Source organism: Conger conger, chromosome 10, assembly GCF_963514075.1.
Source record: "Conger conger chromosome 10, fConCon1.1, whole genome shotgun sequence".
NCBI classification, from domain to species: domain Eukaryota; kingdom Metazoa; phylum Chordata; class Actinopteri; order Anguilliformes; family Congridae; genus Conger; species Conger conger.
In genome coordinates, this window is record NC_083769.1 from 32,747,214 (window position 1) to 32,768,781 (window position 21,568).

At 43.3% G+C, this 21,568-nt stretch overlaps 1 protein-coding gene across 4 annotated transcripts; it reads left to right on the plus strand.

Annotated features, from left to right (window-relative positions):
• Window positions 1–1,013: 1,013 nt before the first annotated feature.
• On the plus strand, window positions 1,014–20,592 carry snphb (syntaphilin b). Of its 4 annotated transcripts, XM_061257924.1 has the most exons (7): window positions 1,014–1,207; window positions 12,290–12,402; window positions 13,527–13,598; window positions 15,305–15,421; window positions 15,852–15,956; window positions 16,333–16,485; window positions 16,763–20,592. In XM_061257924.1, the coding sequence occupies exons 2-7, from the start codon at window positions 12,362–12,364 to the stop codon at window positions 18,099–18,101; spliced, it is 1,827 nt and encodes a 608-aa protein (XP_061113908.1). In that variant the 5' UTR covers window positions 1,014–1,207; window positions 12,290–12,361; the 3' UTR covers window positions 18,102–20,592. The 4 variants fall into 4 exon arrangements, with proteins under 4 accessions (XP_061113908.1, XP_061113910.1, XP_061113909.1 ...); XM_061257926.1 differs by lacking the exon at window positions 15,305–15,421; XM_061257925.1 differs by lacking the exon at window positions 13,527–13,598.
• The last annotated feature ends 976 nt before the right edge of the window (window positions 20,593–21,568 follow it).

The following is a 21,568-nucleotide window of genomic DNA, read 5'->3' on the forward strand; positions in this document are numbered from 1 at the left end:
TGTATGTGGGGCAAAAGGGAAAGAGAGATATGCAGTTCTTGCACAACATATGTCTGAGGGGCATAAGCCAGCAGGTTGTTTGGTTAAAGGTGATTGCTTATGCGGCTCTACTCTGGACATTGATTATTGCATATTATGCAAATTATGCATTACAGTCAACAAAAAAAAAGCATAAATTTATCAAATTAAAATGCATTCTTCAGCATCAGCTGTCCAATTAGTCAGTATGTATCATGATACATTAAGTTTTACAGGCTTGGATAATTGCAACTATAAAGTAATTGAGAACGTTATACCCACAAAAGATCAAAATGGTGAAATTATCCTGATTGACATACACAATAATATTAGCCTACATGTTCAACTGAATAATTGAGAAACATCCTAAATATTATGAGCATAGCCTACACTTTGAATCATATTAGGATAGCCTAAACTTTGAATCATATGACATATAACACTTAACCATGGCTACAGGTTAGGGAAGAAAATTAGGGAAATTATCATGCACTGCAGGCTATGCCGAATGAGGTTTATAAATGGCCTAAACCAGGGGTGCACAACAAGGGTTGATCCGTTTCAGAATTTTATGCCAACTTCTGGTCTAAATTATTTAATTGACTCAGTCATATCTTGTCTGACATGTGTATGAGTGCTGGCTACAGCTGCAAGTGTATCCTGAGCTGTCAGCAAAAACATGGCAATTGGTTGGAACAAAAACCAGTACACAGAGTTGTGCACCCCTGGCCTTATCACATTTTGATTTCACCTTCAGTAGGCCTACGCCTTCCAGTGACTTGAAGCAAATTTGAACCAGCGACTCTCAATCAAAATGCGACCGATTATCCTCCTCCTGTTTCTTTTCAGGTTTGGTTTTGTGTTATGCAATAACTAAGGCGAAAGTTTGTAGGAATGGCGCTTTAATTCCACCGATGTTCCCTGTTCCGAACGTACAGTGAGGTTTATCTCTTTAAGAAGGAACGACGTTGCATTACGCATCCGCTTCTCACCACCGATGCACCGCGTCCCGTCACTGGTCTCCAACAGTCGTCACTCCAGCGTTTATACAGGCCAATCGCCTCGTACGCGCGAGCAGCGGTGCACCGCTTTGGCGGAGTCCTTACCGAGGACGTGCATCGCTGAATAAACAGAACGAAACTGGCGGCTTGAAAATGGAAACGTAAACAATATCGGCAGGGGGAAACAGGTAAAATGACAATCTTGCTGTTTAGCAACGACTGGCAACCCCCCGGGTGAAATGTATTGCTGTGTGTGAAGGATGCACCATCCTTGCTGTCGTAGCTAACTACAGTTGCAGGGTATGTAGGGCACACCAAGGACTGCCATGAATGCATGAATGGAAGTAAATCGGGAATCCAACGGGCATTACATTCTAGGACACAACGTTATATGCTATATTGTTTTTGAACAGTCCCGATACATGAGAGTAGCCTATTCATTTTATATCTGTAGCCTACTTTGTTTTCAGGGGTAGTACAATTTTGTGCTGAGTAGTTGCTGCAGTGGTGATGCAGTGCCGACGTAGCCTATGTGTGTGTGTGTATTTTGTGTTCACCAGGTGTGCACTCGTCGTGGGACGCAACATACAAATGCCGTTGCTAAACGTTTAAGATACGCATATGTCATGCATTTAAACAAAAGTAACACAGTGCATAATGATTTATAACGTGTTCCTTCCTGACCGCAATCGTTCATTGATGTTTACGTTTTAAATCACACTGCATATGTATACTCTATATTATTTGTGTTTGAACCTTGTCATTTAGTCAAAACATGTCACTTTGTCTATTCATATTGCACGATGAAACGATTGAGATATCCGTAGTATTTAGTTGGTCATTTCGTTATCGTAAGTAAGGAAAGCAATATATGTAGCTGAACATATCTGTGGCATATTGTTACTCGATGTACTTTCCGAGGGATTGCACTTTTTCTTCCGAAATTCCTATGAACGTAAATGCCGACCTAAGGCCCTTTGCCTTTTGTTTACAAGCTACATGACGAAGTTCAGGCACCCCTTCTTTCCCACAGTCTTGGCGCTAAAGCAGAGATGTTTCATGTGCGATAATATTTCCTATTCTGAACCACATCCCTCTCAAGCAAAGCACTAAAATCGGCTGTTGATCTTGGCACACAAGACCTCTCTGTTCTTCTTCCCTAATTGCAGGCTAATAATTCTGTTGCCTCAGACCTCTATGTCGCTTTAGAGTAGAGGCCTGGTTGTTTCCATGGAGATTAATCACTTACAATGCATGTAATATTTCTGCCTAATATCACAGTTCATACCTCTTCCTGCATCCTGCAATTCCCAGGATGTTATCATATCACTTTTTAATACACCTCCAGCTCCATATTGAGAGTAAATGGTGGACCACAGATAATTTATATAACAGTCATGATTACAATGGTGATTGCATTACTCCATGGAAATAGGTGGCATTTACAGAAAGCAATCGTTTCATTCATATTGAGTGTCTGGGTCATTATTTCTAATCTTTAACCTTCTAGTCCACTGAGGATGAAGTGGCTGCATTCTCCGTCAGAAACATGTCCAGTCTGCAAACCCACTGACATCTCTGTGGCATCATCCGCCCATTAAAATACTATCTAGCATTGTCCATTAGTTAAAACATGAAGACCAATGAAAAACAAATTGCTTGAGAATGCCTGGTGCAGTCATGCATAACATTCAGTTCAGTTAGGATTCAGAATAAAAACATTTGTACAATGGTAAGAATTATGGCATCATATAGTACATGCTTTATTTTTGTCTATCATTGCAACTGCCCCTCCCAAACCAGTAAATAATAGTTAACACAGCACTAACAACAATCAAAGTGACTGAATCTTGGCAGGAAGGAGTTTGATGGCAGATGGGTTTTCATGTCTCAATGGTGGAGTATGGTTCCGTTTTATTAATCATGACAGATTATGGGATTCATGTTCAGGGAAAAAACAAAGATGGTTTGGCCCTGCAGACTACCATGCAGTTTTAGTTTTCATTGTTGAACATGTTTTTTGCGGTTCCCATTTCTACCTCAGGTAGGAGGTTAAGATGGAAAAAATTCACAAATAAATAGTTTGCTTCATCCATCTGCTGTTGGGTAAACTGCCACTTAATGCATAGGATTGTGTCCTCAGATAAATCCTACATTTACACGTTTAGTCACTGAATATGGATTAATCTGTGTTTCACTGAAGGCCTGAAAGGATATGCTGAACTCCTACTCTTCAGTATGTCTGCTGAAGCACAGCATTAAAGTGGTCTTACTGCCACCACTGGAAAAACACAGCAGAAGTGGCCAATGGTGGTCCTCAAGATGCTAGTCTGTGTTCAATCAGCTTTTGTACTTAGCTTTGGCTTAAAAGTAAATGCAGGCATTACATGTCTTTGCAAACTCCGTTTGGCAAGTTAGTTTGAATGACTACTGGAAGTGCCATACTGGGTTTAAGAAAATAAATTGCTTTCATTCAGTTGTCTGCAGGGGCTGTATTTGTAAATCAGTGGCCAAACAACATGCTGTACCTATGAGCATTCAGCAGCTTTATGATTTCAGAGCTAAATTATGTGACTGATAATTTTCAGTATTTTTGAATGTGACTGGACTGCTTGTGGACTGCAGTCCACAAGCTGCTCTCTGAAAACCTGGCCTATATCCCCTGATTGTCAGGTGTTATCTTGGTTTGTTTTCCTTCCTTTGCCAAAGGCTGTGGGAAATGTAGGCCACGTTAATAATATAAATGAGGCTCAGTGATGACTGAGAAGATGATGACGATGGTTATGATGAACTGTAGTCTTCTAGCTTTGGCAGCCAATTTCATAAAGTATGTTTTACATTTTCTTTCATGAACCACAGTTAGTTGATGCATAGGAAGATGTGTATGGTTTCCACCCTTCCTGAATAGCAGTCTTGGGTCATGTCAGAAAAAGGGCCCAACATGCGTATTTTTGTCATAAGGTGGTATTGTATAGCATCATATTGGAGACACCATATCACACCTCAAGATGTGAGCTGTTTTGTGGCTCTCTCCATATCATTTGGGATGTCAGAACATGTTTTGTGCAATTACCTTTGGGTTTCTTATGAGGATAAATGCCCTCTTTTGAAATGCCTTTCTCAGTGCTGTAGAGAGTATTCTAGTGCCAACTCACCCAACACACCTCACAGTTCTGGAAGTTCCCATTTGGAAAGGGGCTACTATTTAATTTGGGATGTGCTGTCTTTGTGCTATTGTAAACAAGACACAAGTCTTCTGTGCCATTGGGTAAATACTGAGACTGGTAGACCTCATTTGTGATTTGTAATTTGTGACCATTTACACATCTATGATGGTCCAACCAAACCTCTCATTATCTTTTGAATTATAGTCTTGGAGCAAAAATTGTGCAACAGTTGCCATTTGTGTGCAAGACAAGACTTTTGTCATAATATTTTTTCTATTGTGTGTGGATGCTGTTTTCTTGTATAAAAGACTTCAGAAGCAAAAGGAACCTCTGCTACTACAGATGATGTTGCCCCCTGTATCTTTAATAAGAATGCTACTTCTTGGGGACCTTGGTCTTTAGCTTAATAGATTAAATCTATCTATTTTTTTGCCATGTGGATTCTGAAGGCTGCAGTTCAAATCCTTGAAGCTGATTTACCCTTACCCTCTCTAACAGGCCATGTACTGTAGACAATCAGACCAGTATCACTGCATGGTGCCATACACCCCAGTGTACAGTATACTCCTTCTTACACTTTTATATCCAATTCATGCGTTGATTTGGGTGGAGACAACATCAAAATTTGAAATGTGCAGTGACTAGATTAATCTATAATTATGATAAAATGCTACATTTCAGTCTAATATTGGCTGATGCATATGTATGGTTGTTGGACCAGTGGAGGGACGTTGGGACAAGTACGAATGTAGCCCAGTATTCTCTTAAAAATTCCTTATTATGCCTCTGAAAATAAAACAGCACTAAGTCACATCTTTCTAGAGAATTATCCTTCCATTTAAATACAGTAGGAATAAATCAAATAGAAAGCAATAAAGGAATATCTGAATATTATGTAAGCCCAACTAAAAATCTGAAGTAACCTAACCTTCCCTTCAACAGTCATAAATACAAGTACTGGACAACAGAAAACTTCCTGAACAAAAATGTCATTAAAATTAATTAAATTAAAAAAATATAAAAAGTGTCAGTTATTGGTGAAAAAATCACAATGCACTTATTTTGCATCAAATAATGTGTGATTAATCAAACAAATCACTTTGACTGATTAAAATTAATATTGTGATATCACCAACAGAACCTATTAGTGGGAAGTTAACAGTGAATCCATTAGGCAGATCCAAACTTGCTTGGTCTGGCCAAGTCTGCCTAAATAGATTTTGCACATAATTTTAATCGAACCTGCTGAACCTGGCAAGCATAACCTTTGCCAAGGTAAAACTTTCTGGCTTGGATCCAACATGAATGCAGATAGGGGTGCTGGTGTTACAGTATTATGTCAATGCTGTAATGGCATTGGGACTGATTTTTTATGCTGAGCTGACCTGTATTGAGTTTTCAGTGAATTAGCATTGAGTTTGGTGGCTGCAATGACCGTGATATCGCTGCAGAGGAGCTGTGATTTATTTTGGTGCTGAACGCATACTAGCTGTGTTGTGTGTTGGTGGGGCTATGCTAGGTGCTGTCAGAGAGCTCCATCTGCTTTATTATGGTGTTTTAATAGCACTATATTAGCCTTGAAACTGTTCTGGTTGTTGCGAGGGTGGTTTAATGGCACTTATCTGATAGTTGTGTTGCTATACTCAATTTTGTTGAAACCAGGGTGTTTATCATGACTTGGGTTTCAAAGGTATGACATTTTCCAGGTGATTTTGTGAATTTGCAATCTATTGAGACACACCACACAAATTGAATCACAAATTCAGGAGGATTATTCAGATTATCCAGAGAAGATGTGGTTGAGATAAATAATTAGCCTATGTCAAAGAAGTCATGTTAAAAATGTAAAAAGCTTATGCCTCTGTATTAGGAAGTAAAATATCTCATTTAAATAAAATCTAGAATTTTTCAAAAGAAAGGTTCACGTCAAACACACGGGCAAAGGAGCAGGTTTGGTTATGTAGGATATGAAGCTTTTGCACTTTGTGTTCGGGCATTTCCTGCTTTCTGTGGCATTAAGATTGCTCAAAAAAGCCTTCAGACAATAAAGGTTGAGAACCAGAAGTAATGTTGGCCAGTATAATCAAAGTAATTTAAAAAACACCTGCTACCCATGTTGTGTCATACCCCGACGAAAGCGAAGTAAGCCGATATGCTTATGCAGCTACAACATGGTTTTAAAAATAATCTCTGTGGATGTGCCACATTAATAAAGGCATTTTTTATATTTATTCTAAAGAAGAGAGCAGCCTTGAATGATTTTTGATTAAATGAAATGCAGAACAAAACATGAACACATGCACATGAACACAGTCATTATGTTGCAGTTTTGAATTTAAGTTCCACACTGACTTAACTCAAAAGCATGCGTTTTAAATCAATACTGTAATTGCTCGCTGTACAGTGTGTGCCGAACCTTAAGTCCATTGCTGAAGGAAGAAGCATTGACAAAGTAAGCAGTGATGCTTCTATGATTAAACATACATTGCTGCTTCCTCTGTCTCACAGAAGCCATGTCTCTCCCATGATGCTTGGAGGTAGAGGGCCAACGACATACAGGTGACACAGGGTACTATTTTCATCACACAGTGGTACAGTTGAGGGCGCAGAGTGTGTAAAGTATTAGGTTCAATACATGCAAAACCAAAGACATACAGTGCCCTCTATAATGTTTGGGACAAAGACCCATCATTTATTTATTTGCCTCTGTACTCCACAATTTGAGATTTGCAATTTAAAAAAGTCAGATGTGGTTAAAGTAAACATTGTCAGTCTTCTGCAGACATTGGTCATTGAGTGTTTCTGATATGTCTGACCGGTGTTTGGGGATTTTTGGAGATAATTATTCTGTAATCAGCTGTGGAGGTCTATGGAGGTCTTCCTTGGCCTGCTAGTCCCTTTGCAATTAGTAATTTCTCTTATTCTTCTTCATCTGTTCCAAATAGTTGATTTTGGTAAGCCTAAGGTTTGGCCGTTGTCTCTAAACATTTTAGACAGCAGACAAGACCGAGCCATCAGTCAAGCAAAATTGCAAGATGGGAAATGGCAGCATCCATTATTTAACCCGATGTATAGTGCATCGGAAAAGTATTCACAGCGCTTCACTTTTCCCACATTTTGTTATGGTACAGCCTTATTCCAAAATGGAATAAATTCACTTTTTTCCTCAAAATTCTACAAACAACACCCCATAATGACAACATGAAATAAGTGTTTCTGAAATTTTTGTAAATTTATTAAAAATAAAAAACTAAGAAATCACATGTACATAAGTATTCACAGCCTTTGCTCAATACTTTGTTGATGCACCTTTGGCAGCAATTACAGCCTCAAGTCTTTTTGAATATGATGCCACAAGCTTGGCACACCGATCTTTGGGCAGTTTCGCCCATTCCTCTTTACAGCGCCTCTCAAGCTCCATCAGGTTGGATGGGGAGCGTCGGTGCACAGCCATTTTCAGATCTCTCCAGAGATGTTCAATCGGATTCAAGTCTGGGCTCTGGCTGGGCCACTCAAGGACATTCACAGAGTTGTCCTGAAGCCACTCCTTTGATATCTTGGCTGTGTGCTTAGGGTCGTTGTCCTGCTGAAAGATGAACCATCGCCCGAGTCTGAGGTCAAGAGCGCTCTGGAGCAGGATGTCTCTGTACATTGCTGCATTCATCTTTCCCTCAATCCTGACTAGTCTCCCAGTTCCTGCCGCTGAAAAACATCCCCACAGCATGATGCTGCCACCACCATGCTTCACTGTAGGGATGGTATTGACCAGGTGATGAGCGGTGCCTGGTTTCCTCCAAACATGACGCCTGGCATTCACGCCAAAGAGTTCAATCTTTGTCTCATCAGACCAGAGAATTTTGCCATGTGCCTTTTACTAAGGAGTGGCTTCCGTCTGGCCACTCTACCATACAGGCCTGATTGGTGGATTGCTGCAGAGATGGTTGTCCTTCTGGAAGGTTCTCCTCTCTCCACAGAGGAACGCTGGAGCTCTGACAGAGTGACCATCGGGTTCTTGGTTACCTCCCTGTGTAAAGCCCTTCTCCCCCGATTGCTCAGTTTAGACGGGCGGCCAGCTCTAGGAAGAGTCCTGGTGGTTCCGAACTTCTTCCATTTACGGATGATGGAGGCCACTGTGCTCATTGGGACCTTCAAAGCAGCAGAAATGTTTCTGTACCCTTCCCCACATTTGTGCCTCGAGACAATCCTGTCTCGGAGGTCTACAGACAATTCCTTTGACTTCATGCTTGGTTTGTGCTCCGACATGCACTGTCAACTGTGGGACCTTATATAGACAGGTGTGTGCCTTTCCAAATCATGTCCAATCAACTGAATTTTCCACAGGTGGACTCCAATTAAGCTGTAGAAACATCTCAAGGTTGATCAGTGGAAACAGGATGCACCTGAGCTCAATTTTGAGCTTCATGGCAAAGGCTATGAATACTTATGTACATGTAATTTCTTAGTTTTTTTATTTTTAATAAATTTGCAAAAATTTCAAAAAAAACTTATTTCATGTTGTCATTATGGGGTGTTGTGTGTAGAATTTTGCGGGAAAAAAGTGAATTTATTCCATTTTGGAATAAGCCTGTAACGTAACAAAATGTGGGAAAAGTGAAGCGCTGTGAATAGTTTCCGGATGCACTGTAAGATTATTTAGCTGGGGGGAACTGATCTGATGTATTATGACTGAAATTTATTTACTTCAGTTTCCTCAGTTATTTATGGTTTTTCCCAATTTATTTGAGGGTTGTCCATTTGCTGAGTCTTGCTGGATGATGCTGGAATTGAAGCGTGAAATATGTTTTAGTCTATGTGAGTGCATGAGTGTGTGTGTGTCTGTGTGTGTGTGTGAGAGTGATTTTGCATGCTCGATGACTGCGTGACTCGTCCTCGCTGTTCTGAGCAGTAAGTCGTGAGGTGCCTCTGCTGCAGTTTCAGGCTCCCCGGTGGGACTGACACACACACACCTACATACTCACACCTTAACATACAGTCTCATGCATATATTACAGGAACCATGCGCATACCCTTGTCAAGTACACATATAACATGCACGTGCATGATAGGCATGTTTATAGGCTTGTACACATGATGGCACATGCACAAATCGCACCCGTGGATACACACGCACACCCAGACGCTCTAGCACCAATCACACGCCCGCTGTGCCTGAATTGGGCTGTTTAATGAGGAGGACCTGGATCTCTGGGAGGGATTAGTCAAGGTGACCTTTGGAAGAACTGTGAGGAAGCTGCAGCCTCACTGCAGAGGGGTGGGAAATGGAGGACAGGGACCAATGGCTTGGGACAGCACTGTATCTGTCATCTGTGTATTTTATGAAAATATAATATGTTGTGTGAAAGGTTTACTTCAAACTCAAGTGAATTGAAGAGATTGAAAATGTCCCTTGATGGACACTTAAGTGTCCTTGGGAATGCTTGTGTTGATGTCACTGTCTTCCTCGGTCTTTTATCTTGTACCCAGCAACTGTGTGTGTGTGTGTGTGTGTGTGTGTGTGTGTGTGTGTGTGTGTGTGTGTGTGTGTGTGTGTGTGTGTGTGTGTGTGTGTGTGTGTGTGTGTGTGTGTGTGTGTGTGTGTGTGTGTGTGTGTGTGTGTGTGTGTGTGTGTGTGGGGGGCTTTTCTCTCTCTAGTTCGAAATTACACTCTCAGGGATTTGTCTCTGTGCTTCCCAGGAGTGTGTGAGAGTCAATATTGAGAAAATATGGATGTTCTGTTTCTGTCTCCTGGATTTCCCAGGATTCAGTATTTTCAGCTGAACACATTCACTGACCCATTTACACAGCTGAGCTGGATATTCCTGTAGGGGTTTGGGTACAGCACTTTGTGTGCTTAACAGCAGTAGTTTCCCACCCAAATACAAAGCCAAGGTCCACTATGGGATGCTGCAAATAGACACGCAATCTAATTTATGTTCAGCATCCTCTATTACTGCAGTGTGCAGGCTGATGCAATGCATGCTGGGAAACACAGCTCAATTTTAAAGAGCTGAAGAGTAAGCCTCTGTGTACCTTCAGCTCAGGGTTGAGCTTCAGAGTATATAATTAATCCCTGTTTACATAGGTGTGTCTGCTGTAGTATATTTGTGCATGCCATATTGAATAATCTCAACCATTGCAGTGATTGTCTAACATGAAGTTATTTTCACAATAGCAATGATGATGGATTGAAAATGACACCAAACCAAATGTTTTCTTCTTAACATACTTCAAGGCCTTATAACCGAGTTGTCATGTTAGAAGAATTAAATTAGAAAAGAGTACATGCTAATGGGTGACCTCCTATTTAATCAGTGCAAAAGGTCCAAAAGGTTCTGTACAATAAGTTCTGTGTCCCACCAGCCGGCATTGCAGCCAACTGTACTTTCCTAGTGCTGAAAGGGGCTTCATCAGCAGATCAGCTCTGAACTGGGCTGTGTGAGGGATTTCATTCATTTCACTTTCATTTGCCTCTGTTGGCTTAGCACTGTCCTCTCATCAGGAAAAGCAATAAGTAATGCGCAATAAATGAAATGAGTTCAGCAAGCCCCAAAATACAGAACAGGGCTGCAGAGTACACAAGTGCACCGTACAGTTTGCTTGTGTGTGTGTGTGTGTGTGTGTGTGTGTGTGTCAGTGTGTGATGAAGTCTGTCGCTATCCCATTACATAACAGAGCAGATTCTTTATAGAGGCACGCTGCACTATGAGTCATGAGGGGAGGTAAACTGCAGCTGAGGAATTGAGCTAGTGAGAGACAGACAAGTGGACAGGCTTATATGGTGAAAAATTACCAGTTGTGCCCTTGCTTCAGGTGCCCTGTTTGGAACATTGTGAATAGGTTTTCCTAACACCGCAAGGTAATATGGTAATCAGAGCACAAGGAAGCACTTTTGTTCTCCATAATTATTGGTCCAGTTCACATCAATCAAAGTATTTTTGTGTCTTGGAGAACTAATAATTAACCACATTCATCAGGAGAAAAGGTGCCACTGAAAGGCCCTTAACTTCTGCATGAAGTGGCTGCCTCCCCATGTTTTGTTTGGAACACCGAGAGTCTGGTCCTTAGTAATAATCTTTTTTAAAAGTAACTAAGAATAATCCAAAAGGGTTCCCAAACTTTTTCACAGGGCCATTTTCCTTTTTTTAAATAATTTATAAACAGTAAAAAATTAAAATAAAAATCTATCTTGCTTTAAAATTTGCAGAAAGGACTCCTGTTAACTTATTCAGGTTTGCGTTTGATCACATACAGATTCATTGTAACAGACATTTAAACCAGGGGTGCCCAAATTTTTGCACCCCACTGTACCTTTACTGATATTACGTATGGCCTGTCCCTCTGTACTCAGCTCCACTACTTTTATCTCAAACCTCTGTCACCTAGTCTCTGTACCTTTATTCCTGTGTTCTGTACTGAAAGGTAGTCTGCTGACTACTGAACCCTCCGCCCAGATGAACTGGCCAGCCAGGAGTGGCGGATGGGAGCTCTGTGGGAAGAGACTCAGTTCTGAGACTATCCCCCCAATTTCCCACTTCCAGCCCACAATGATCTTTCTTTCTTTCCTCCTTCAGGTTGCTTGGTTCTTTCTCACCCTGTCTGTCTACATACAGTGGTACACCTGCAGTGCACCTAAAAACAAGTTTCTTTTAACAAGTGGTAGTTGCTTTGTGCAATTCATTAGCCACAAAGCGGCTGGATGCCCTGCGTCAGCCAGAGTGGAGTCGTTATTATCGAGGCCCTGTCAGAGCAGTCTCCTGCATCTCCTCGGACGGGTGCCAGGGCCGTGCCTCGCCGGTGCGTGTCAGCACGATGGCGATACTCTCTCAGTGCTTGCCAAGGCCACAAAGTGAAGCGTCTGGGGGCCAATAAAAGATCCAATAAAGTTTTTATCCTCTAGATGGCACCACAGAGTAGGAGCAGCGTTTGATCGTACAGTCGGGTGTCATTTGTTCTTTTAGAAGTAGAACTTATGGGTGTGAATGGGTGAGTTGACGTGGGCTCTGGTTGTAGATGGTTGCATGCTTTTGAAACTGAGCTCCTGTCTAATTTCTTACTTTGATCATTTTTGTAACTGATTCTGTCTGTCTTGTCTGTCTGTGTCAGTGTGGTGTTCTTAGGCACGCCACCGTAGAAGAATTATAGCCACACTGTGTATAAGAGAGGCTATCTGCCCCCATGTCTTCCCCTGCCAACCGCAGATCTTCAGGATCACGCAGGTACCTTCCCACATCCATCCCTCATGTCTTTATCATGCTGTTCTTTTTCCTTCTCTGCCTCTACCCTCCTTCCTTCCACCTAACACGGTGCCCGTTTATCTCTGTGTTCTGCTGTCCCACATCAGCCTGGTTCTGCACCACACTTTGATTCTGAAGAGCCCAAATCATATGCCCTTCCCTCAACCCTGCTTTGAGTTTTAACGCGTCGGCTGCTAATGCTGAGAAAACAATGTCATTCTGTCCTGAAGAGGTCTCTTTCTCTCTCTCTCTCTCTCTCTCTCTTTCTCTCAAAGTTTCTCCTTCTAAAGCTCTTAATTTGCTAAATGCACTGTTTCTCCTGCCAAGGCCTCAGGCTCTCTGCAGGGATGACTGTCCGTTCTTTTGCCCATTCTTTACCCCGGCATTGATTTTACTGAGCGATTGCTCAACTTATTCAAACTGCCAAGAGGGGAAAACAAAAGGAATAGTGAAAGAAATGTTTCAACAGCAGCCTACAGACCGCATTACTGCCACTAGTTTGTGGCCCTCACATCTGACACATCTGAAAATTGTAGGACAAGCTTCCAGACAGGGGAAGCAATTTTCACCAGAATTTAAACATCCAGGCTTTGCCTGAAGTAGTAATATGAACTTGGAGCAGGGCCATCCCTCTAGACAAAACGCTCAGTTTGTGCATGAGTGTTCTTGTAGCATTCATCTGGAAGTAAACTGTGGACCTACCATATCATGCAACCATTTGTACATTTTTTACAGATTATGAAAGCATATCCTTCAATTATGGGGAATGTCTGTATTTCATTGTAATGCATTTATACTTCATTTCCTTGGATCGCACTGAGGATTGTTCAAAACACAGCCAAGGGGGTCTTTGTACCCCTGTTTTGAAAATCCCTTAGCTGGAATATATATACAATATCTTCAACCAGCCACCACTAACAGTTAAGGTAAACGGTAATGATCATCAATATTTTCACACAGACCACAGTACTGTACATTCATCTACAGTTTTCTGAGAAATCTTAATTGATACTACTTTCCTTACGTAGATCTCCGTTACAAGTAGCATCAGTACTTCAGCTTGTACTTGGCGCCAAAATGGAGTCTGTGCTTGTTTCTCTCCCCAGATTCAACCCCCTGAAGGCACTGCAGCCGAAACGCCGCTTGCAGCAAATGTCGCCATCCCCCTCCCCTCCAGCGTGAGAGACATTCTGTTACTGTCTCACAACAAACATACGCCTGGCAATGCACAGTTTCAACCTCACATACAGTAATACAAATATACACACATATAGAAGAACACATGTATACTACATGCACAAATACAAAAGTGAAATTGTGTAGAAGACCCCACACAGTACCCTAAAATCTTTCCCCCCTCACTCACCTTCAGTATTTTCAGGTAGAATAGGGACACTGGCTGTAGTGGTCCTGCCCGCTCACTTGAGGCCACATGGTCCCAGAGGGCAGTCCAGTGCTTTGCATTCATGGGCTAGCCTTTCAAAGGCTCAAAGGTTCTTTTCTAAAATTCATTAAATCCCGAAAACATGTTAGCTTGGGCATAATCTGTAAATATGCAATATTTACAAGTCAACCTAATCTGCCTGGTCTGGCCAAGCACTTTCCCTGATATTACAATTTCAGCGAATTTGGGCTTTTTCTTTTGCTGAAATTCACATATTAGCCATGTGGTTCATGCTGGGTTGCGTCCCTCCAGGATCAGGGTTCAGGGGCCTAGCACTATCACATATGGCATGCATAACCCCACAGTCTAGCCGTCCCTCCCTGTGTCACTGGAACCCAACCCCACCACATGCACTCCAGTCTGGCCAAGCACAGGAGAGTGCCTGGAAGGCACACCAGGGACTGTGCTTGAATAATGCCTGCCCGTTTGCCTGCCTCGTGAATGAATGACGTTCATTTTTATTTTCTTGCCCTCTAGGCTTGTTTCTGCTCTTTTCTTCTGCCTTCTTCTGTTGCTTTCTTGGTCTGCATCATCTGCCTCTCCACCCAACCCTCATCTCTCCTAAGATGTGGCTGTAATGTTTACTGGTTCTACCAGTTTGGAACGCTTAACTGCTCCAATGTGGGAGGCCAGTGATTGGTCAAACTCCAGTCCTCCCTCACAAAAGGTTCATTTAATTTGGTTCACATGCTCAGGGCGTTGGAAGGGTTGTGGAGGACCAGGGTTGCCTATCACTGCAGTGGCACCTCACTCTACCTCCTCACTAATGGACTTAGAAGCATTATTTCCTTCCCACTTTTAGGAGATCTGGCAATGTATTTAACTTTTACCTTTCTCTTTCCATTATCATTTACCTCCTGTGTTATTTTAGTTTTCTAGTACATGATTGAGAATAGGAATAACCAAACCCAAATCCGTTTGTTACCCATAAACTCAGGTTAATAAATTCTGATCATATATAATATATATCATATATATATATATATATAATATATAATGACATGTGAGTCTGTAGGTCACATCAGTGGAGCTGGTTTATGAACTCCAGATGTTTGCAAACAGATCAGATTGGAAAATAGCAGAACAGAGAATAATTATGAAGTTAATAATGAATCCATTTGGTCTTTTTTTGTTCCAGAATTTAACTAACTCTCCCATACAAAAATAACACACTAAGTACTATGAAGTCATTAACAAGTCAAAATATAATCCAAACTCAAGGTTACTGTACACTACTTTTTTTGCAGTTCCTTCATTCAAATGATTTGACAGCCGTGTATGTAACCATCTTTTTCCCCTTGGCAGTTTTATTAAATGGAGTGCACCATTTTTTGTCCCTCGATGTCTGGTTGTACGTTTTGTACTCCTTGAGTGGACTCTAGTGCTGATCTTCAGCTGTCATCCCCCATGTGTCTGTAATGGCCTCTTATCTCTGGTCAGTTTTGACTATTGCAGGTTCATAGAGCTAGACTACATTCCCATGGAGACAGGCTTTATGGTTTCAATGCGCCAAAGTCGTGGATTTCTCACCCCACAAACGCCGGAGCGTCACAAGCGGTTAGCATCTCCCACTCCCCCACTCCCGTCTCCCAGTCATAACCACGCATAGGCTCACCCGTAGCTCCACGAATGCTGTCTTCATTCCTCACATTTTTCTTTGCCATCGGTTGTAGTTTTTTTTTTTTTTTTTCTTTATCTTAGAATTGCTGTGCAATTTTGTTTTTCGAATGGAACATTATATTTTGAAGCTGTTGTGTATTACTCTTTGTCATTTTAAGATGATTTGTGTTGAACTTGTTTGCATCCATATTTGCCATTTATTTTTACTGACCCCTGTGATGTGATGTCTGTCTTAGACCAAATGTATTTTGAAACATACATTGTGGGAATCTGTTGAATGTCATTTAAGAGATGGGATCTGTTTGTTGATGTCTGTGTGCTGTGTTGGATTGATACAGTAATGTTATTTGTGCCATGTTTGCCCCAGACGCACACCTGCCCCAGCCAGCTCCAGGGATCCCTATGGCAACTCCTCTATCAGCAGCAGCACCTCAGGGTCCTGCAAGGGCAGTGATGGAAGTCCTACACCCAGGTAGGTCACACCCCACGCCAAGGTAACACACGTCAGTCCCAGGTTGGTCACACCCCACGCCAAGGTAACACACGTCAGTCCCAGGTAGGTCACACCCCACGCCAAGGTAACACACGTCAGTCCCAGGTTGGTCACACCCCACACCAGGGAAACGCGCACATCGGTCCGAGGCAATGCCACCCCATACCTGTTTAAGACACAGCCAGCACAAAAAGTAAGGCTCACCTAAGAAACAGGAGGTACATCCCAGTCGAATGTGCCCTCAAACTCAGGTAAATAATTCTTTACCCCTGGTCTGTTATCTGGCTTATGGGAACAAGCCATCACAATAGGGGTGATACCCTGTAATGCTCTTTCCCCTCCCCCACCCCACCAGGCGTCACATGAAGTACTCCTCCTCCTGCACTGATAACCATGGGATCCGGCCCCCGCCCCCCGAGCAGTACCTTACTCCCCTGCAGCAGAAGGAGGTGTGCATCCGTCACCTGAGAGCCCGACTGAAGGAGACCATCGACAGGCTGCAGAACAGGTAACTGGCAACTGCTGTGGAGTGGCAAAAACGTTTGTTTCAAATTTGTTTGAGGATATACTCTTCACTGCTGTACTTTCTACCTAAATGACAAGCTTTGAAATTAAAGTAATTCATTTTCAATTTGAACAGAAATCTGATTTATTTTTTTGATGCTAAAATACTAATAATTAGCAGTAATTATTTTATCTACTTATTCTTTGTGAATGAAATGATTAGTGTCCTGTACTTTGGTGATTTTGGTTGCTGGACGTCCCTCTCTCTCTGCCTCTCTCAGGGACTCTGAGATCGACGAGCTCAGGACGCAGCTCTCCCGCATGCAGGAGGACTGGATCGAGGAGGAGTGCCACCGCGTGGAGGCACAGCTGGCCCTGAAGGAGGCGCGGAAGGAGATCCAGCAGCTGAAGCAGGTGATCGACGTGGTGCGGGCGAACCTGAGCGACACGGACACGGGCGCTGTGCAGCAGTACTTCCAGGACATCAACGTGCAGAACCTGAAGCTGGAGTCGCTGCTGTGCAGCATGGAGCTGGCGCAGAACGGCGCGGCCAAGGACGAGGAGGCGGCGGGGGCCGGGGCCCGCACGGGGCCGGGGGCCGGCCTGTCGCGGTCCTGCGAGGGCTCCCCGGCCCACTCGGTCACCCGCAGCTCCACCTACACCAAGCTGAGCGAGCAGCTGGCCGACAGCAACGGCAACGCGCCCGACTTCCCCAGCCTGTCCGGAGAGGAGACCCAGGACAGCGGCTGCGTCTGTGGGGACAGCCGGGCCGACCTGCTGCTGGAGGCCGCCTTCCTGTCGGAGGAGACGGCCTCCCTGCTCAGCACCTACTCCCGCATGCCGCACTCCTCCACCTACGAGAAGCTGTACACCGTGGAGAAGGTGCTGCCCCGGAGGTGCAGCAGCAGCAGCAGCAGCAGCAGCCACCCCTGCCTCTCCCACCACCACCTCTTCCTCCACCACCTCAGGGAGCAAGCCATCCAGACGGACTGCGGCCCCGCCTACAACCCCGACCTGGACCCAATCAACGAGAAGGCGTTCAAGTCCCAGGCCTGCAGCCCGACTTCCACCTGGATCTCCGAGGAGGGGGAGGACTTTGACACCATCACCATGGCGAGCATCGCCGCGGCCGAACCTGCGCCTCCCCCGCTGCCCTCCTCCCAGTCCTGCGCCTGCATAGAGCTGCCCTCCCTGGAGGACGAGGAGGCGGCGCCCCAGACCTGCCAGCCCCGGAGCGGCACGCCGCTGGCCGAGCAGGGCGGGGTGACGGTGGTGGAGGTAGAGGAGGATGATGAGGAGGAGCTGGAGGAGGAGAAAGGAGAAGGGGCGACGGGCGTGGCAGAGGAGGACGAGGACGAGGCCGCCGCGTCCACCTCGGAGCCCCCCCAGAGGAGCTACTGGAGCCGCCACTTCCTGGTGGACCTGCTGGCCGTGGCCATGCCCGTGGTTCCTGCCATGGCCTGGCTGTGCCGCGCGCCTCGCAGAGAAGGCCAGCCCGTCTACAACATCGGCTCTCTGCTGCGCGGCTGCTGCACCGTCGCCCTGCACTCCCTGCGCCGGGGCGGCAGCAACTGGCACTACCCCGCCGGGACCGGAGGAGACCGGGGCGCTCCGATCTGAGCCTGCTCCCGACCCCAACGTCCCCACCGCCCACCGCTCTTTTCACCCCCAAACCATTCCACTTCTCTACTTGAAAGAAGGAAGGGTACCAAATGAATGTCTGTGGATCGGGTACCTACGCTCTCTACATAAGTAAGCCCTTCCTGACTCTGGACTCTGTTGACCTTTGACCCATCTCTCAAATGTCCTGGACTGCACCCACCTGCCAGCCTCTCTTCCCCTCCTTCAGGTCTGCATGGAGACCAGGAATTGGGAGACTCAGATTAAAACATCCTACTAATGTACAGCGATACAGGTCTGTCTTTCTAGTTGTTGGTCTGTGTCTGTTCACTTGTGTTTCATGTTCAGCCAATCCCTGTGAGTGTGTGGGTGTGTGTATGTAACTTCAGGCTGAGAATTATGTAGCCAAAGCAACCAGATGATGATCCTTTTGTTGCTGTGATGATGATATAGAGTGTCTGACTGCACTTTTTTGAGTCTCGGGGTCACTGAGGACACGGAACACTGTCACTGACTCCATCTTGATCGGTGGTTTTTCACCTTCACGATCATACTCCTAGTCAGCAATCCACTTGTGTGCCAGACCAAATCCAAAATGTCAAGTATACGCACCGGGGAAGCATTTTGAGCAGGAAAACACACGCACCCATGTTGGTGTGTATTGTTAGTGACTGAATGTCAGCCTTTATTTTTTTCTTCCTATTGATCAGGAAGGAAGGAGCATGAGGAGAAAAGGAGCAGTTATAAATTAGTAATATTTTAGTGAACTATAAGGCTGTCAAGCAGCAAATGTCCCGTGTTTGCTTTTTATTGTCACACTTTGTGCGAACATGAATGTAGATGTAATGCTAAATGATTTTGAGAGTTGACGTTCAGTCCTTTCACCGTGAATTAATTCTATTTCTGTTTCCTTGTTCAAATATTTATGAAGCCTTCTGGGTTGAAGCCATGCTGGGCTGATATCACTCCAAAAATTGATTTCTGACATAAATGAAAAGGTAAAAGAAAAAAGCAGGCATAATCAAATGTCACTTTTCAAAACCTTATCAAAGATGTTTTATTTATTTAATTGTTTGGTTTGATTCCTTGATTGCACTATAATTCACTTTATAAGGCTAGCTATTACTTGAAGTTTAAATTGCTTTAGATATCTCAATATATGTCTCCACCAACTGTGGACTGGGTATGTTTATGTGTAATGTAATAATAGGAATTATGTACATTAATAAATATACTATAAAGCAGTAGTAAAAATAATAGTAACACTGGTAGATAAATTAATCTTGTAATTGTAATTGCACTGGATATTCAGTCTGAGCTATACTGTATGTCTGTAAATCGATCTGGTAGCTCTTACACTTATTTTTCTCCTTTGGGAACTTTGTAAGAGTTGCCTTTTTGTTGCCGTTTCATGTCACCTATTTTCTGTTGACAATCATCTTACGCCTGAACTATGGGTCAACTCAACAGTGTGGTTGCCCCAATTCTGTGTTTGTCAGAGATATGCTCTTATCGCTAATAGCTACTAGCACTTACTAAAGATGTAATAAATCAGGCATAACTCAATAATTCAATTGATTTCACAGCTCTAATAGCTCTGGTCTCATTCATCTCGTGATATATGGTTATTTTCATTTATATTCATATTCTTATATCCCATGTGATATTTTTGTTGAATATTTATCTTCAAATTGATGAAAGCCTAAAGTCTACTCATGATTGATATATGAAGTTTATGACATTTTTGAAAAGCCATATTGTAATACAGGGGGCAAAGACCATAGAGGTGTTTCATCCATATCATAGAGAATGCAAGAACGGTATGGATGGGCATCAATGTGGACTGTAAACCCGTGAGTGCAGTCTCATAGCTCCATAAATCCTGCAGCTACATCACGGCCCAACTGGAGGCACTGTGTGCCGGGGACTACCGTAGATTGAATCTGCAGTGTGTGACTGGGACTACCGTAGATTGAATCTGCAGTGTGTGACTGGGACTACCGTAGATTGAATCTGCAGTGTGTGACTGGGATTAGACTGGACAGCAAAAGTCCTGTTAAAAGAACACTGATTGCCTTCTGCAAGGAGAGCAATGGTACTGGCATTAAGGGAAATCATTGCCATCAAGATTGCTATTTTTCTTTGTTGACCTACAGTAGTAGCATATTTGTGTGTTCTGTTTCGTTAGAAAAATCTGAAAACAGCCAAAGTTATTGCAGTTTTATGAATGACCACAGATTTGATTTGATGAGATGTGTGATTCTAGTCATGGTGGTGTAAGTCAAAGTGAGCACTCAGTACCTTCTAGATTATGACTGAATGATAAATACCACAAATGCTGTAACCGATGAATTATTGAATTCCCATATGCCCATGAGCTCCTTCATGTCTTGGCCATTAATAATCATTAGTGGTGGAAGTAATAATTGCCATTAATGTGAAAAGAGTAATTGGAGAATTCACAGAAACTAATAAAGACCATATGAACACATGCTTGTACTCTTCTTTTGCAAAATTGTTCAAAACCCATGCCAATATTTAAGTATGCCATTACAAAAAAAACTGGATCTTGTATATTGCGTCAGTACACATGGGAAAAGTACCCTTTGAACAACATGAATGTTCGTTTTACAAGGTTCATGCAATTTAGTGAGAAAATGAATATCTTGAGCCACACAAGTAGAAATTCTGAGTTATGGTTTCATGTTTGCCCTCAGGAAATGACTCGTATCCTGTCATCTCTTGAATGTCCTGTTTTTCTGCCAGCCAACGACACAGCCCCCTTTAAACCCTGGAGTGTAACTGCCTGAGAACTTGTTGCTGAGGATTTGCAAAGCAAAAATGACACTAATCAGCCTCTGCAAAACAGGAAAGTAAATGCCAGGATGTTGGAGAGATTTTGTCTGTTTGTTTCTGGGTTTAAATAGCTGACCGCTTTCAAGAAAGCACAGTTGTGCATCCTTGGATAGTGACAATTGCTTTGATTTCAACACTCGTGTGAAGTCAGTTGACGACTGCTATGGTTTCTACTGCCTTATACATTAGACTCCCAATTCTATTTATTTTAGATTGTAAAGAAGGAAGTTGATTTGGGGTCTGTTCCACAAAGCGGGATTACGAGTTAGTTAATCTGTTTGCCTGACAATAATTTTATTTTTTACCTCAGTCCATGTTCCAGTTCGAGCAGGGTCTGGGGTTTTTTTTTTTTTTACATTTTACACGGGTGCCATGAAGAGTTGCCTTCGGTATGTTGAAGCAGTTTTAAGTCTAGGGAGAAGTCGTGTGCGTTATTATTCCTTTTACTCCTATTCAAGTATTTTGATATATTTTTTATAGTTGAGTTCTCTACAAGAGATCTGCCAAAAGCATCTAATGGAATACATATGACATAGGGGGGGCATATGAGATGGGAGGGCGACATTGACTCAGGAGGTCAGAGCAGTCGTCTGGCGGAGGGCTGCCGGTTC